Source organism: Limulus polyphemus, unplaced genomic scaffold (assembly GCF_000517525.1).
Source record: "Limulus polyphemus unplaced genomic scaffold, Limulus_polyphemus-2.1.2 Scaffold122, whole genome shotgun sequence".
In the NCBI taxonomy this organism is placed as follows: domain Eukaryota; kingdom Metazoa; phylum Arthropoda; class Merostomata; order Xiphosura; family Limulidae; genus Limulus; species Limulus polyphemus.
In genome coordinates this window covers 864,265-882,915 of record NW_013665732.1, presented here as the reverse complement: position 1 = coordinate 882,915, position 18,651 = coordinate 864,265, and the positions used below count along the sequence as shown (strand labels likewise).

Here is an 18,651-nt window from a genome sequence, read left to right as displayed (position 1 = left end):
GGCTTTTAAACCCCATTATCTTTTCCTGACATCTATCTAAGTGATCATGTTGTTTAGATGTAGTTATTGATGTTGTCGAAGTTAAGCGTATGCTGCCATATTGTATAAAGAAGCAACGGAAGTCTCTGTGACCGGTCTTTTTCACGTGTGCTTAAAATCACACATTTGTTTAGAAACAAGGATTTCACCTATAGTCATGTAGTCATTTTTTAATAGAATAACGATAGCATTATCCTTCTCGGGGCGTTTAACATGAATATTTTTATTTATTGACAGTTCCCTAAAGGCTGAGGTTTCATCAGGACTTTGGTTAGGATGGCGCTTGGTATAAAAATCATAGAATGTAGAAAGGTTTTCTATTCTGTTGTAGTGAATCATTCACGGGATTGATCAAGATTTTCTTTATTGTAAATAGGAAAATATTTCAGGTTTCTGTACAGCAATTCCAAAGAGTAAAGAAAATTAGGAAAATTCAGTTTACGTAAAGGAAGAGAGAAATTAAGACCTTTAGCTATGGCAGATTTTCATTGGTTACTTGGTTATGTCACTACAAAACTAAGCAAAAAATAAACTTGCGCTTCCTGAATTTTATAATTTTAATATACATAGGATAGGATATACATAGGTTAAGATACATCCTAACCTTAGCTCTGATAAAATCTCAGCCTAAAAAACTGTCGCTAAATAAAAATGCCCACGTTACACGCCCCGATAAAGACAATATAATTATTATTCTTAATAAAAATTACTATTTGAGTAAAATGCAGGCGACTATAGAAAACTTAGAATCATAAAAAATGGCCACTATATCTTACCATTCAACCTGAGGAACAAATTCAAAGATATCCGACAGAACTTGTAAAACAAAAACATTATATCTGATAATGTTGTTGCTTGGTTGTATCCGACAGGCTCTCGTCCTGGTATTTTATTGGTTCTTTCTAAAACTCACAAAGGAGGTACAGCTCCCCTCCGACACATTCTTTCCATTATAGGCACACATAGTTACAAATTTGCCAAATTCCTTGTACCTATACTACAGCCAATCAGCACTTATGAATATACTACCCCTAATTGTTGTTGTTTTTTTTCATTTTGGACGTGAACCAAGTCAGATACCCCGTTTGAAAATTAATTGATGATTAGCTTTGATATTATTTACTTCTTTCAAATACACCGCTAAACGATACCATTGATATTGATATATCTGAGCTATCAGGTTAAACATTTCTTTAAATGGCTTTTCTGAATCTCAAATTAAGACCATGTTGAACCTTACAACCAGGAATTCGCATTTCATATCTAACAGCACCCTCTTTGAACAAATAGGTGGCGTTGTGATGGGCTCCCCGTTGAGTTCAACGTTAGCTTCTCCTAACACGAACAAAAATGGCTCGACGCCTACACTTCCAACTTTAGGCATATTCTGTATAGACGGTATGTTGACGCCTCTTATATTCCTTTTCGTAATCGAGATTACTGTTCAAAATGTTTAGAATAACATTTACCTTTGTTTCTAATATTGATGTCTAAAACGATAAATTCTGAATTCTCTTGCTCGTCTTCTGTGAATTTAATAAATTCACATTGTTGGTTGAGGTAATCCAAAAGTAACTTAACATGGGAAAGCTTCTTAAAAACTATAAAATTATCACAAACATATCTTTTGAAGAAATCCACGGAGTAAGAAATAATTTTGATTCGTAATTATGAATCTACACGCATGTTGCAATGAAAAAACAAGCAAACCATATTATGATAAAGGTAACGTGTTTCATTCATAAATGTTTATTGAAATAAATATTGTGATGAATAACTTCACCTTTGATTCTCATCTATGTTTAAATGGAAATGTGGAAATGTAAGGCAAACATTTTCTAGTGACATCCTTCGAATTTTCCAATATTGCAAAATCAAAAGACCACAAAAAGTGAAGTTTCGGTCTCTGAAATTTTATTTTTTTTAGTCCATACACACAAAAAATCCATCGAATTATAAATGCCATTTTAAAACCGATAAAGTTATTTTGAGATGTTTTATTTTCATCACCAGGATGAGCCAAATATAACACAGGTTTTTTGGATTGAAATCACTTGAATGTTCTGAATATTGACGCTAATTTAAAAAAAATATATATGTTAAGAAACAAAGTTCTAGTCGTTTTCGTTAATGGGCAAACATTTTGAATAACTCCTGCGTAAGTGTAGTAAACTGGAGCCGCTAGTGAACTTAATCTTTTAATACTGATTAAATTTGTACTTTTTTCACACGCATGAAATCCATAAAATGTTTTCCGTCATAAAACTAGTGTCGTTTAAACAAACCCAATTCACCACCTTTGAAAGTAAAGATAAGAAACAACCCGCAGAGACCGAGAAAGATATACGTTTTTATAAGACTATTTAAGCTGGAAGATTCGACGATAAAGCTTCAAGGTTTGTGATTGTTCTTGGAAGAAGACTCGTTAAAATCATTCTTGGACATATCACCACAAATCAAACATCAACCTGTGATTAAAAGACTACTGACACCAATTAATTTGTCATTTAAAAAGAGTGATTTTTTGTTCTGCACCCAATGTGTCTAGTATTTACGTGAATTTCCATGAAACATTTTGTTTTTATCTCAGCTAAATCAACTTTTACTTCTGTTTACTTATTCTGTAAATAAACATCTAAAACATGAAATTTGAATTCTCAGAATATTATATGCTACTCTTTCGAAAATGTTAGCCCGGCATGGCCAGGTGGTTAAGACGCTCGACTCGCACTCTGAGAGTCGCGGTTTCGAATCTCTCTTATACCAAACATGCTCGCTCTTTCAGCTGTGGGGTGTTATAATGTGACGGTCAATCCCACAGTAGCCCAAGAGTTGGCGGTGGGTGGTGATGATTAGTTGCCTTCCTTCTAGTCTAGTTTATATTTCAACATCCTGATGGTTCAGCGGTAAGTCTGAGGATCTAATTTTGATTGTATATTCTATAAATGAATAAGCTCGGGTTGTATCTTCATTTTAATTTTATTCTTTAAATGAATGAGCCCACTTTCTGTGGCAATTTTTAGCAATTTTTATCTTCGAGGAAGTAGGTGTGAGAAGTATTCCTCGTAATATTTTTCTTTTATTAGTTTTAATATTTTGTTAACGAAACGAAAAGGATAAAATAGAAAACATAATATCGTAATTGACGTAAAATGTTTTTGTATTCATATATAATACCGAGAGATCAGTAGTATTTCTTTACGTTCCGAGAACTTCTGAGAATTCTAAAAAATCTGAAGTCAGCAAATGACTCAGTATTTCAATTTCATGTGTTTGTTACAACATTCGTATCTGTTACTGTAAACGATGCATTCGCATCATCATATTTAAAATATATCACAAATCTTATGTGAAATACGACCAAAAATCAAATAGTATATATTTAAATATTCTTTAGTGTTTATTCTGAGCTCATATTGTATGTAGATAAGGAACTGTATATAAGGAACAAATGTGTTAAAATATATTCAGAAATCAATTGAAATTTGAAAAGTTCCAGAAAGAATTGACAGCACAATTGCAATTGTACGAATATATATGTAAGTTCATACTAGACTATAAAATATTATAACCTAAGCTTCTGGAACTAGAGTCTGTTTTAAGAAATGTATTGAGAAACTTATGTCAAAATATTACTAAATAAAACAAAAACTCACCTAAAAGTCAGTACTAAAATAATTTGCTAAAGTCTTATTTGGAAGTGATTCTTATAATGTTCTAAAGGAATCAAAATTTTAATTACAATACAGTATAACTTTTTTACTGACATTTATGAATTTTAAAGAGTTATTATGTCAAGAATGTACGTTAGAAAGGACAGAACTACGACAACGTGAATTTTTATATAATATTTGCAATGCTTTGTCTTAGGTCATTAGTACGTGTAGAAGACGTTATACATATTCTAATAAATAAGTGATTCACAATTCTACTAATCACGTTAAGTTAGACCAATAGAACTACTGAAGTTAATATTTAAAGGTGGGAACTTTAACGTATTTTTCCGTCAGCTGTTTATGGCATTGGTTAACAGCGACATCTGCACGGGTTGCATTTTTATAAATATTTTTTAATCGTTTTATGTAAAGCACGATATGGTGATTCGCTTAAGAATTGGTTTACATGCGTGTGAACTTTTGTGTTTTTTTGTATTCTCAGAGGTTTCCATGCTGTTGCTCCCATTGCTCATGCTTGAAGTAGATAGTAGCCTGCTGTCACTAAGAAAAATGAATAAAACAGGCTGTGTCTAAAACCGACTAGAACATCAGATGGTTGGATACAAAAAAAAAACTATTAAACCTTCTTTGGCCAAAACATGTGAAGGTTTTAAACGGTAATACACAAACTTCTTAAAGTTTGTTTTTATTCACCACTAAGTGTACTGGAATTAGAATAATGAAAAGTGTTTTTTATGTATTGAAACTTTATAAAAAATCAAATAAATATCTTGCATATCAAGGCTCAGAGTTACGTCTTCAGAACAATAAAACAGTGGTAACCCTTCACAGTAAGTCCGTTTGAACTTATGACAGACAATAGTTTCAAGCTTATGCTTGACAAAGTGTCAGAGTACAGGTATCTAAAGACCACTGTTTTTAGTAATGGAATGAACCCACTTTAGCTTATGCTTGACAAAGGTGTCAGATTACAGGTACTTGAAGACCACTGTTTTTAGTAATGACATTAACCCACTTTAGCTTATGCTAGACAAAGGTGTCAGACACAGGTACTTGAAGACCACTGTTTTTAGTAATGACATGAAGCCACTTTAGCTTATGCTAGACAAAGGTGTCAGATTACAGGTACTTGAAGACCACTGTTTTTAGTAATGACATGAAGCCATTTGGCTTATGCTAGACAAAGGTGTCAGATTGCAGGTATCTGAAGACCACTGTTTTTAGTAATGACATTAACCCACTTTAGCTTATGCTAGACAAAGGTGTCACATTACAGGTACTTGAAGACCACTGTTTTTAGTAATGACATGAAGCCACTTTAGCTTATGCTTGACAAAGTGTCAGATTACAGGTACCTGAAGACCACTGTTTTTAGTAATGACATGAAGCACACTTTAGCTTATGCTAGACAAAGCTGTCAGATTACAGGTACCTGAAGACCACTATTTTTAGTAATGAAATGAAGCACACTTTAGCTTATGCTTGACAAAAGTGTCAGAGTACAGGTACCTAAAGACTACTGTTTTTAGTAATGAAATGAAGCACACTTTAGCTTATGCTTGACAAAGGTGTCAGATTACAGGTACCCGAAGACCACTATTTTTAGTAATGACATGAAGCCACTTTAGCTTATACTAGACAAAGGTGTCACATTACAGGTACCCGAAGACCACTATTTTTGTAATGACATGAAGCCACTTTAGCTTATACTAGACAAAGGTGTCAGATTACAGGTACCCGAAGACCACTATTTTTAGTAATGACATGAAGCCACTTTAGCTTATACTAGACAAAGGTGTCAGATTACAGGTACCCGAAGACCACTATTTTTAGTAATGACATGAAGCCACTTTAGCTTATGCTAGACAAAGGTGTCACATTACAGGTACCCGAAGACCACGTTTTTTAGCTAATAATGTTAATCTCAGAGCAGAGACGGTTTACCGTGCTCTCATATTTTATCCTTAACTTTGAAATAACTGCAGTATGTTCATTATTAATCTGAAATCAAAATACTTATAGTTTATAAACAATAACCTAAAGCCAAGTTCAAGTCTTTTACTCTGCTCTATGAATATGGTTCTCACTTTGGCCTAAACATTTTCATCCGATTTGAGATCGCATAAGAGGAAAAACGCATAAAAATGATATTTTCTTTCATTTATTTCTTTCATTGTTATTAAGTACATAGTAACTCAATAATCTATCTGTGCTGTGCCAACTGCGAGTATCGAAACCAGATTTTTAGCATTATAAGCTCTGAAACTTACCGAAGAGTCACCGAGAAGCCTTACTTTTGTTCTCTCAAATATAGTAGAAATGGCGCTTCCCTACGTCCCTGGCTCATTTTACACTCAAGGTAATATTACGTAGTTAGCCAAGAAGCTTAAAAATATTTCGATGATCGCCGATTACAACATATCATCTGTCGAGTGTTGAAGTGGATTGCAATAATTCTTATGATATTCTTAACTAATTTCCCCAGTATGTTCACATGTCTTTCACTCTGCTGTATGTATACAGTCCCCAGTATGTTCACAAGTCTTTCACTCTGCTGTATGTACACAGTCCTTAGAATGTTCACAAGTCTTTCACTCTGCTGTATGTATACAGTCCCCAGTATGTTCACACGTCTTTCACTCTGCTGTATGTACACAGTCCTTAGTATGTTCACAAGTCTTTCACTCTGCTGTATGTATACAGTCCCCAGTATGTTCACAAGTCTTTCACTCTGCTGTATGTACACAGTCACCAGTATGTTCACAAGTCTCTCACTCTGCTGTATATTCACAGTCCTTAGTCTGTTCACACGTCTCTCACCCTGCTGTATGTACACAGTCCTTAATATGTTCCAACGTCTTTCACTCTGCTGTATATACACAATCCCCAGTATGTTCACACGTCTTTCACTCTGCTGTATGTACACAGCCCTTAGTATGTTCACAAGTCTATCACTCTGCTGTATATACCCAATCCTAAGTATGGTCATAAGTCTGTCATTCTGCTGTATATACTTAGTCTTCAGTATGGTCACACGTCTCTCACTCTGCTGTATGTACACAGTCTTTAGTACGGTCACAAGTTTCTTACTCTACTGTATATATATAGTCCTCAATATAGTCATAAGTCTCTCACTCTGCTGCATATACTTAGTCCTCAGTCCTTAGTACGATCACAAGTTTCTTACTCTACTGTATATATATATAGTCCTCAATATAGTCATAAGTCTCTCACTCTGCTGCATATACTTAGTCCTCAGTCCTTATTACGCTCACAAGTTTCTTACTCTACTGTATATATATGTATATAGTCCTCAATATAGTCATAAGTCTCTCACTCTGCTGCATATACTTAGTCCTCAGTATGGTCCTAAATGTCCCACTCTTCTGTTTATATATATTGTTGTTGCTTATAACACAAAGCTACAAAATTGGTTGGCTACTGTGCTATGCCCATCACGGTTATCGAAACCCGGGTTTTAGCGTTATGTACATACATGTATATGTATATACATAGCTTCTATTGTTTATGCCCACGAGAGGTTAACACCTATTACAATACAAGATGCAAAAATTCAAGTTAACTTTTAAAACGTGAGATGAAAATTGTAACACACAGTGAATCATGTTATAAAAGATATTCAGGCAATAAAAAGATTCAACAATTTGAAAGCTACAGGAGCGAAAAACATTCTCAGTGCTTTTTAATAAGAAAAAGCAATACCGAGCTTTTTATGGGAGACTCGTACTTTTTCTTACTCCCAAAGTAGTAATTCAAAACATTAAAAGTACACAAGTGTGAAGGTACTTCAGTAGTAGGTAATAAGTATCTTTCTTCTTTGATTTTATTTGATCCAAGTTCATGAGACAAGAGCAGTTTGTGAAGACTCGAAGTTCGCCTTGTGGTTTCGCAACTCATACCAGTTTTTCCCCCTAGACATATCAGTTCTTACACACAACTTTGGCTCAGCAAAACTAAACTACAACAGCGCTAATGAAAAACTGCACTAACTGGTAGACGGTGAATCCCCATCGCAATGTGGGTCCTAATTCTGCAGTCACTTCCGAAACCCAGGGCACATTTTATATCCCACATTATAACCAGTACCCTGGGGATCCTTTTAATTTATGCAGCGTCTTCAATTTCGTTTGTGGTTTGGATTTATTTAGTTCATTAAAATGTCATTCATCACAGGTTTGGATTTGCTGTTTTTAACGCAGTCCTTCCTTTTAACGTTAATTTTTGCTTAACTGTTTAAGTACTAGTTTTCTATGAATATATATATATATAATTGGAATTTTTCTTTGTTTGAAGTTAAGCACAAAGCTACACAATGGGTTATCTGTGCTCTGCCCACCACGGGTATCGAAACCCAGTTTCTAGCGTTGTAAGTCCACAGACATACAACGCTATGCCGCTGGAGAGGGGGGGGGGGATTTTTCTTCGTAAACAAGTTTACATATTAAAAAGTTCGAACGTGTTTTGTAAAGTACCGAATCAGCACTACAGGCTTAAGTGTGAGATAAAAAGGTATTATTATTATTATCATTATTCAGAACTTTACAATACAATACAGTGTTTTCATTTAGACCGCCGATTCGGTGATCGAGCACGAGAACATCTGAACCATAGTAAACTAGGGAACCAAGATATACCAATAGGCAGACATTTCACCATCAACAACCATACAGTTGAGACTTTTCAATTCTTGGACTTATTGATGCTCCAACAGACATTGATAAAAGAGAACGACTGGAAAGGAGATTAATCTATAACCTGGGGATTTTACAACCATCTGGTTTAAATAAACGCTTTTATTTCCTGTAGATTTCTATTTTTCAATTTTTTGTTTAAATTTTAATTGATATCTGTTTTATCTTTTCATGACTTGTAATTTTTATGTAATAGATATAATTTTGCTTAGAATTTTCACATTCAACATTCGAAATACTACGCACGGAAGTTCTTTGAATTCTGAGCATGCGCCTTTGTTGTAAGCTAGCTGGAAACGTCATCTTTCTTTAAATAATAAAAAAAGTATATAAAATTTGACGATTGTTCAACCTATTATTTAATTTTGTTAGTGTTTCCATTTATAACAATATATATATATATATACGTAATGACTAAGTCACAAATTCTGGGAGTGTCTGTAAATATCATAGCATAAAGTTTGAATTTCTTATTCTTTCCTCTGCTTTTTGTTTATTACATGATAACTCAAAAAGCCAAAACAATTTCATTGAGGTGACGTAGCTTCAAACGGAGTATCCGCTTTTCCAAGCATTATTAGTAACTAGTAGTAGTTAAAGAAAATCACAATTCTAATGTAAACAATGTTATCATTAACCCTTGAAGTTGCATCATCCCTACATCATTTCACAGGGAAGAATTAACATATAGCAATATATATAACTATTCAATCACAATTGAGTTTAATTTATCCTACTATTGTCTGTTAACATTCCACTATATGTGTGCAAATGCCATCCCTACTATCTTCTTTGCATATTAAGAACGACACGAAATGCGCAGGTAGTTCTTTGTGTAGTTTTGCTTGAATATCCAGAAACAAACAAAAAATATTATTTTTAATTATCATGTGAAGGAAACACTAAACTTGTATCTGAACATTACGTTTCAAAAGTTGCACGTGTTTTTGTTTGCCTACAACAAACCAGTTTTATATCATACATTGTAGTAGCTAATTCTTAAGAACACCATTATAATTTACATACTCACAGTTCATGTCTATAATTACAGTGGCGACCACAGGTGAGGTAAGATTATTATTTGAAGCCCGGCAGGTGAGTGTGGTTAACAAATCATCACGTCTGAGTTCCTGAAGAATATAGTCGTTTCGTACTCCAAAATCATGGGTCTTATGGAAACTATTGTCAATTTGTATCGAATCCTTCCACCAGGTCACGGTGGGGGGAGGATTTCCTAAATAAAAGTGACATATTTACCTTATGTTAACGAAATTTTAAAATATATTATGAAAGACTATTCTACGAGAAAAAAAAACTTCATAAAAATATGTTAAAAATAGAAAATACGCCTAATGCTACGTACGAGTACTCGGACGAGTTATTAACATGCCTATTTCTGTAACAAGTAGACCCAGGATTAAATCCTGGCTGCTATCGACACGTTCCAAGAAGGCGGTATCAGCTGAATCATGGGATACATACTTGTTGGTAGTTAGTATCTAATAGTAATACACTAAGAAATATTGTAATTGATTATGCTTAGGAGATCGTATAGGTTGCTAACCATACCAAGGGTTGATATCCGAACGCCATATCCTTGCCGAATACTTAATAAAACAATAATTATTTTTGTATAATATTATTTAAAGCTATTAATCAAATGATTATATATATATATTTTCAGATGACAGTTTGATGTAGCACTAATTTTGATGAAATTATAATGCTTAAGGAAAGATATACTTCAAAATGTTGTGTAGTACCTTATAGCACTAAGTCTGTTAACAGATATATTGCCACTTTGACTTTGTTTTTAAAATTTTGTTTTAGAATGTAACTGCAAATGAAATCTAAAATAACGCACTAGTGCTGCTTGAAAATGTGCACAATTCATTATATTGAAGTTGAAGAGGTATTGTTATTCAAAAACAATACGTTAAAATAGGCTTAAACATATATTATTCAGACTTTGAACTACATAGAATTTAAAATATTTTTAAGTTTCAAAAAGTTCCAAGCGCAGCCTATTAGTTAGCATGTCGGACTGGAGGTTTGAGTATCTCGGGTTTGAAACGAGATTTGTTCGCACCTTTGCACTTACAACTGCGGGTGCGATACAAGAGTCACAGTTAATTCCGCTATTCGATTAATAGCATTCGCTTCAGACAGCGGGTATTGCTGTGTGGTCCCCTCTCTCCCCGGACCACAGTTCAAAATAAGGGACGACTATACAATAGGGGTCTCCGACTTAGCCGTTTAATCCATTGCGTGAGATGTCTCGTTCAGGTGAACGAATGAACAGACAACCAACAATATAAACTAATGAAAAACATTTCAAATTAATAACTCGTTACATTTAAAAAAATTATGGTCTAATTAAACTTATATTTATAGGGCAAACCGAAGGTTATAACTAACCAATTTCACTGTCTCTTTAAATTCAATGCCAAAAGTCAACGAAAAAGTGGAAATGTCATATTTTATGGTGTTTTTCATCCATTTCCTAAGACGGGTTTGAGTTACTACACAAAAAATTACGTTAATCGAGCAGTCAACTTTGTGTGACGCAAGCCAAAAGTCTATAAAAAAAGGAAAAATTAATCCTATTTCAGGAGCTTTTTTATCCATCTTTTCGGGCAAAAATCCTAAAACAAAGTACTCAGTGTACATTGCTGAACAGTTCCAGTTACCATACAAAAAGTTACAGTAATAGATCCAGCCAATTTTGAGTAATGCAAACCAAAAGTTTATAAAAATGAAAATTGTACCTTATTTCAGAGGCAAAAATCCTAAAACAAGATAGCCTTGTATACCATCACACAATTTTCAGTTTCCATACCAAAAATTACAGTAATCAAGCCAGTCAACTCTGGGTAATGAATGCTGGCACACACATACATACATAATGAATATTCTATATAGTAAGATGGTTTTATAGATAAAATAAATTGAATTAAGCTGAGCAGTATCATCCACAATATTTTTATACATCATTATTGTTATCTATAACAGTTTTTCTGGTTGAAATGAAGCCATCTAAAAACTTTCAGCACATTCTGTTAGTTGTATCACTTTCGTCAGAACAAAATGAGACGAACTTGATTATTTAGATGTTTTTGTTACAAGTGTTATAAAGATTTTTCGTTTGCTCAGATATGAGATTCCTTTCACATAGAAACTTTAAATATGAATAAATTATTTTCATTAGAATACTGAAGAAAGTTGAGGTAGTTTTCGATACAATGCAAGAATGATTGCAGGTATAAGATCGCTGGAATCTATGGTATAAACTATTGAAATTACTTAACGTATTGTTATTATTTGAACAAAACACGATGCATATTTATCATTATTATTTGCTTCTATAACAGGCAACTCACCTCCACTAGCTAAACAACCGAGAGCAAGTTTGGAACCTTCGTTATATGGGCCAATTTCTCCATACACAGGTTGATTAGTTTCATCGACGATAGTAATATCCTGAGGTGGAACTGAAAACGATTGATTTTATACTTTAAACCTCAAAATAATTTAAGATTTAAAGAAATCTTGTATTTAAACTCCTATAACTAATGTAGGTTAATATTTATAATTACACGATATTGTATAAGCCCGGTATTTATGGAGGTAAAATAAAATGAACTTCATATTTCGTTAGATTTTTACTAGGATAAGGTTAGTATGTTCCATTTATAAACAAAATGAACATTTAAAGCACGGTCTTAATTTTTCTTATTATAATTTTTGCTAGTAACTGAATATATACGCGACAATATAGTACGTCTCCAATATCTTATATTTAGTAATATAAACAATTTAAATTTGCGCATTATTTTTCTTTCCTCATTTTAAGCTCTGTACATAATCTAGTTTAATCAAATTGAATGCACTGTGAGGTTTTGTTTGCCACTCACCAATAACCTTTAGCATTATGATTCTATTGAAGGTTCGACCGTATCTAAAGTCAATCCTGCAGCGATATTTTCCTTCATCGTTTTTCTCTACCGGGTTGATAGTTAGAACCGAAGGTTGGCTGTGAGTGCCGGGATCAAAATAACCTCTCTCTCTTAGAAAGTCACTCGTAAAGTGTTTGGATCTCTCCAGTGGACCATGTCTGGAGTCTACACTAAAAATTGGAGCACTAATTCCTAACTTGTACCACAGTACTAAGGATATAGAGTCGTCTTCGGAAGTAACACTGACATCGCACGAGAGATGAGCACTTCGACCCACAACAGATTGAAACACTGGGGTTTCTGTAAGAAATATATAAGATGGATATTCATTATTTTAGTACATTGTTCATATCTGTCAGGATTTTAAATATGAGTGAGCTAGTATTCTTTTACGGTAGGTGTCTGCGACTTTCTAGCGATAAATTCAGACAATAAACGGACAGCACACACTCCACTTGTTTCAAACTAATATATATTCAAAACCAGTTAAACGTATGTACAAAAATTCTTTACACTGTAGGAAATCACAGTTTTATCTAAAATTCTAAATAATTCTATTTTATTGTCAAGACTCCACATAGACTGATTCAATTACTTTATAATCTAAGTGACAATTATTTTTCTCTATTCTTATCACAATAGTATCAGTGAATCATGTACTTACGTTACCCCGTGGATAACCATAGTTGTATCCTTAACTTTAAATAATTGTCTTTTTTTCGTAAAAGTCCACACAGACGGGTTCAATTACTTTAGAATACCCTTTGACAAGACAAATTATTCTACTTATCTTTGTGAAACTGTGAAAATGTCGCCCATTACGGCTAAACTAACAATCACTAACTTAATGCTTTCTGACTGAACGTTACTTGACTTCTTTAAATTTAATGTTTTCTGACTAAACTTTTAACTTTTTTACAAATCGCCCGCCAGGCTAAACTGCAATCATTCAGTTTAGATCTGTCTAATTACACAAGCCTGCGAATTTAAACTCCATAAAAGTTGCTTTAGTTTTAATAACAGATTTTCCATAATTCACCTACGCATATTTCGGAAATAATATTCATTTTTTCAATCATCTAAGGATTTTTTACACATCGGGAAGAAAAAAAACTCTTACTTAGATCAAATTATTATTTCGTTTACCGCAATGAAAATTGTTTATTATCATGTTTGGGTTGTAGAACGATCGATAAGACTTTCACGTCGCAATTGGTCTAGTGAAATCTATAGCTAGTGGTTGTCAACATTTTAAGCATGACAAAAAGTGACCCGATTTCAATGAAAATGATGCACTTATGTAAAAGTACATATGATGTTTTGTGAAGAATTTGTATGTGATGGAGAAAAATTGATATAATTTTCGGATTCAGCATACAGGAATTACTGTAGAATATGTAACAATTTCAAGTCAATAAACCCATTGCAGGCCTGTGTCATCTCTCACTTGACTTTTCTCTACTTTACTTGCGCTCGCTAGTCACCTACATGTATACTTTGTTCACTGAGACCTCGAACTTTCGATAAATTACGCGAGCGACGCTGTAATACAACAATACTCACTTAAGGGAACGAGAAAAATACCGAAGATTCAAGTAACTTGGTGTCAACAATACCACAACAACTGAACCACACACACACAACGTACTACTTTTACCAAGTTACGCAACCAAATTTGTAATAACTATCGCCTTTAAAATAATTACTTTTAACTCTCTTGTTATAAAAAGTAAATTAAATATTAAATCACTAAATAATAACTCTTAAACTAAACGGTCTTGCATATCGAAGTTTCCATCGCCAACAGAATAAAGAAGGTGTTTTCCAGTGAATTCAACTATTTTTCATGGCCTTAAAAACGGTGTATTTTAGTGAACTCAGTTGTTTGTCATAGCACCAAAAAGGTGTATTCTGATAAATTAGGTTGTTTGTCATAGCGTAAAAAAAGACGTTCTTTGATAAATCATTTGTTTGTCACAGCATACAAAGTGTTTTCTAGATAATTAAATTGTTTGTAACAATGTAAAGAAGGCGTTTTCTACTGAATTTAAGTGTTTGTCACAACTTAAAGTGTTTTCTAGATAATTAAGTTATTTGTCACTCTATAAAGAAGGTGGTTTCTAGTGAACTCAGTTGTTTCTCAGATCATTTCTATAAACAAGAGCGTGAAGTAAAAAACCATAGTCGATTTTATATTATTTTATTCAGCTTTGTTGTTTGTTTCCACACAAAACTACACAATAGGCTATAATGCCCTTATGGCCACCACGGGTAATCGAACTCTGAATTATAGCGTTGTAAGCCAGAAACTTACCGTTTAGCCATAGAGAGACGTAGATATAGAAACATTTGGTCTTTAAAAAAGACTGTTGATAATTTGAAAGCTGGTACAACCGTTTATATATATATATATATTCGTCTTTCTAAGTTTACATTTTTAATATACTTTTTCTTTTAAATGTAGATTCCGAAGTTAAGATATTACTGATACTGTCAATATAACAGATGGCGTGATTATTAGCGATGTTCCTGTTGCTTCTTCTATATTTGAATAATTATGCTTTATTATTTTAAGTGCAGAAAGATGACAACAGCTTTTAAGTAAAGGCAGAACGTTTTACACACACACACTTATATATGTATATATAAGTGATTAATAAAAATGAAACAATATAAAAATGACTTTAAAAATATTTTTTAAAACTCTTGATTTATTACTGTTAATTTAAAAGAAATAAATAAAACCACAAATACATAAAAGCATAAAAATACCGGTTTCGCATCATCCAGGATACTCCCCAATTTCTACAATAAAGCTTTCTCGAACAGAACCTATTAGTGGATGATACGAAACCAGTATTTGTAAATTTTTATGCTTGTACGTATTTGTGATTTTATTTATTTCTTATTTTATTAACAGTAGGAGGACGTAGATATAGAAACATTCAGTCTTTAAGAAAGATTTCTGATAATTTGAAAAGCTGTACAACCGTGAAGGTAATAAACAATACTTCGAGATTCGAGGTCAATCAACAACGTTTAAGGCCACGTACATATATATAAATACGTAAACACAAACATACACGAGTGTAAAGAGAACTGAGAGTGGGCACTCAAATGGCGAATTTCACACACGACGAGAGATACTTTTCCAACTTTTGTAATCAACTTTTAATAAGTAAAAGTTTAAGCAGAGATTTGGAATTTCAATGATTGGTAATCATAAGGTGGTCACTCGTGCGTCTCAAAATGATTTAAATTAGTAATAACTAAATAGTTACCTATTCGAAGAGATAAATATATAGAATATTTAGAAATAATCTAAAACTAACTTTTACTTATGGACTAATTGGGATTTATATTGTGACAATGTTTTTAATGTGAATTTTACCATTAAGATAAATTAATTATCTTGGTGATTAATTATCTGCCTTGTTGTTTTTATCAAACAAAATCACTCGGATTTTTTTCTTAATAGAACGATGTTCGATTCCAAAATTACTTGATATCCTCACAAATAATACTTTAAATAATGCATTCAAGATAAAGCTTCTATTAACGTCATAAGCGAAACAAGATGTCAGTTTCACGAGAACAGAAAGAAAAGACTTCCAAAGAATACTTAGTTCCGACGTTATTTCCGCTTTCTTCAGTTATCATGCCATAACCTCGTTGTCTAGTGACGGATAGTGCAAACAAGTAATTTCCTCAAAATGCACATTTTGACATTTATTTCACCCATAAGAAAGCAAAACTAAAACTGTGGACTAAAAGTATATCATGAACTATACAATCACGATGAATCATATTACCTCTAATATATATATCATTCAAGATGGTTGTAAGATAATTGGCTGAAATACCGATATCTATGTTAATTTTATGTTGTTACCAAGTAACGGGCACCCCCCCCAGACTTATAACCATAAAAATCAGGTTTCGATACTCGTGGAAGGCACCTCACGGATAGCTCATTGTATAGCATTGTATTTAACTACAATCAAACAAACAAAAGCAAGTAAAGTGATGCCATCTTGAAATCAGTGAAAAAATACACACACACACCAAAAAATAGTTTATTCGATTTTATTACCGCTGCTGAACTTCATTATATAATACCTTGTTTCTCTAATAACATAAAACACTTCTAGTGCTATATTTTATGATATGCACAGGTAAAATACAATTACATAATATATAATATATGATGTTAATATTACATTACCCTTAAGCACACAAAATATTTTACGCCTTACCGTTGAGTCATTAAGGGTTGCAGATTTGCATAATTACTATACCGGGGCTTACAATCAGCATCAATGCATTATTAGCATTATGAGTGATTTGAGTTTATTGGATGGCAGAATGTTTGTATAGATATAGGATAAGTTGGGTGAACTCAAAAACAATCAAAACCTCCCTTCAAATTCACAGATTCAGTATTTGCTGAGTATTTGAAGAGTTGATACTCATGTTTTTCGAAACAGACTTGAAGGAAATGTTGACAGTTTCTAGATTTATCACTAGTAAATCTATATATTTTTATAAGGGTTAATACTTTAAATTATAGTCTGATCTCGAACCTCCCACACTCTACAAGAAGTTGCGACCCTTCAATAATACACTGTAAGAAAATTGTGCTGTAAATTAACATAAACATTGCGCTTTTTTACCACAACATATGTTTCCACAGTACAGGCTTGTGTGAACTATAACTGGAGTTTTGTTTGTAGCAATATAAGTATACAAATAACACGCGGTTTTCAGTTCAAAACTTTTATTTATATACATCATTTGTTCTGAAGTCAATTTAATTTATTATGTTTATGCAGATGATGTACAAGTCAACACAAAGTGTGTGCATCAGCCATCAGACTTGGGTTCTGTTTTGTTAGTCCACAGTTACTATGTTGTTTCAAACTTGCGTCGTAGTCATTCAAGGAAGTTTTTACAGCGTACAATTAATTCCAAATATATTTAAAATGCAGTTCACCCGAGTTAGAATATTGAAAACTAGAAACAGTTTTAGCCAAGGTACAATACTGCCAGTAATTTTATAATAATTAATTAAGCTATTTCGAGGAATCATAAGATAATTACTTCGTTAAGATATAAGCTAAGGAATTAAAATTGAAATAAAAATTGTAATGTAGAAAGACGATGCCAACTTAAGTACATAGTTTGCCATTTAGTGTATGTGGCGTATCAACCCATCATAGCAGAAGTTCGATAAAACACAATGTGACAAACCAGACTCGCTTTTTCCTAAAAGGAAACAGTTTCTAGATTCGTGAAAAAGAAGCTGCTTTCGTGACAAAAAAAAAGACGTTAGATCCCAAGGAAACCAGACTGTAAGCTTGGATCTTTCAGAAAACTCTTCCACCCAAGACTTGCTGACATAGGAAAACATCTCACCTACATAGCAGTATGACTATCAGAATCGAAAGCACTACAGAAACGTACAGGAATACTTGAATACTGGTACAAGTGGGCTGTACAAAAAGTCATGTACGACATTAGAATAGAACAATTACCAGGTTATTATGAATTCATGTGAATCAAAGATTTTTTCGACTGGACGACAAGTGTAGATAAATCACTGTTTTATTCTATATCTTGTACAGTTATTTATAAAGAATTACCCAAGCAAATTAAAAGTTAGATTATTTTGTATTTACGTCTTTATGCTGCTAACCAACCAGTGTTATAGAAGTACTTCCATATACAAAATAAAAATCACGCAGTATAAAGTAATTTAAAATTGGTAAAAATCCAAGAAATCCATTGTATGCCTTTCACAATAAAAATAACCAGTACATGTTTCTAATGAAGTTAGTGGCGGGGGTAATGTTATCAACATACTGATAAGAGGTAATAATGAAAAATGGTTGGTTGGCGATGACAGATATATATATATATTCCGAAGTTAAAATATTACTGATACTATTAATATAACAGATGACGTGATTATTAGCGATGTTCCTGTTGCTTCTTCTATATTTGAATAATTATGCTTCATTATTCTAAGTGCAGAAAGATGACAACAACTTTAAGTCAAACATTATATATATATACATGAAAACAAATACATTTTACTAAAGGAAGTGAATATAATATATTTTACAACTATTTATTTATTACTGTTAATTTAAAAGAAATAAATAAAACCACACATACATAAAACCATAAAAATACCGGTTTCGCATCATCCAGGATACTCCCCAGTTTCTACAATAAAGCTTTCTCGAACAAAATGTACTACTGGAT

General features: G+C 32.9%; 1 protein-coding gene across 1 annotated transcript in view; it reads right to left on the bottom strand.

Annotated features, from left to right (window-relative positions):
* LOC111089480 (roundabout homolog 2-like) overlaps positions 1-18,651 on the bottom strand; it is a 110,482-nt gene that overhangs the window by 38,963 nt on the left and 52,868 nt on the right. Inside the window, exons 3-5 of the mRNA XM_022402085.1 lie at positions 12,343-12,684; positions 11,809-11,919; positions 9,459-9,662 (exon numbers count right to left, since the gene is read on the bottom strand). Of these exons, the coding sequence (XP_022257793.1) occupies positions 9,459-9,662; positions 11,809-11,919; positions 12,343-12,684 (657 nt within the window). The remainder of the gene's footprint in view (positions 1-9,458; positions 9,663-11,808; positions 11,920-12,342; positions 12,685-18,651) is intronic.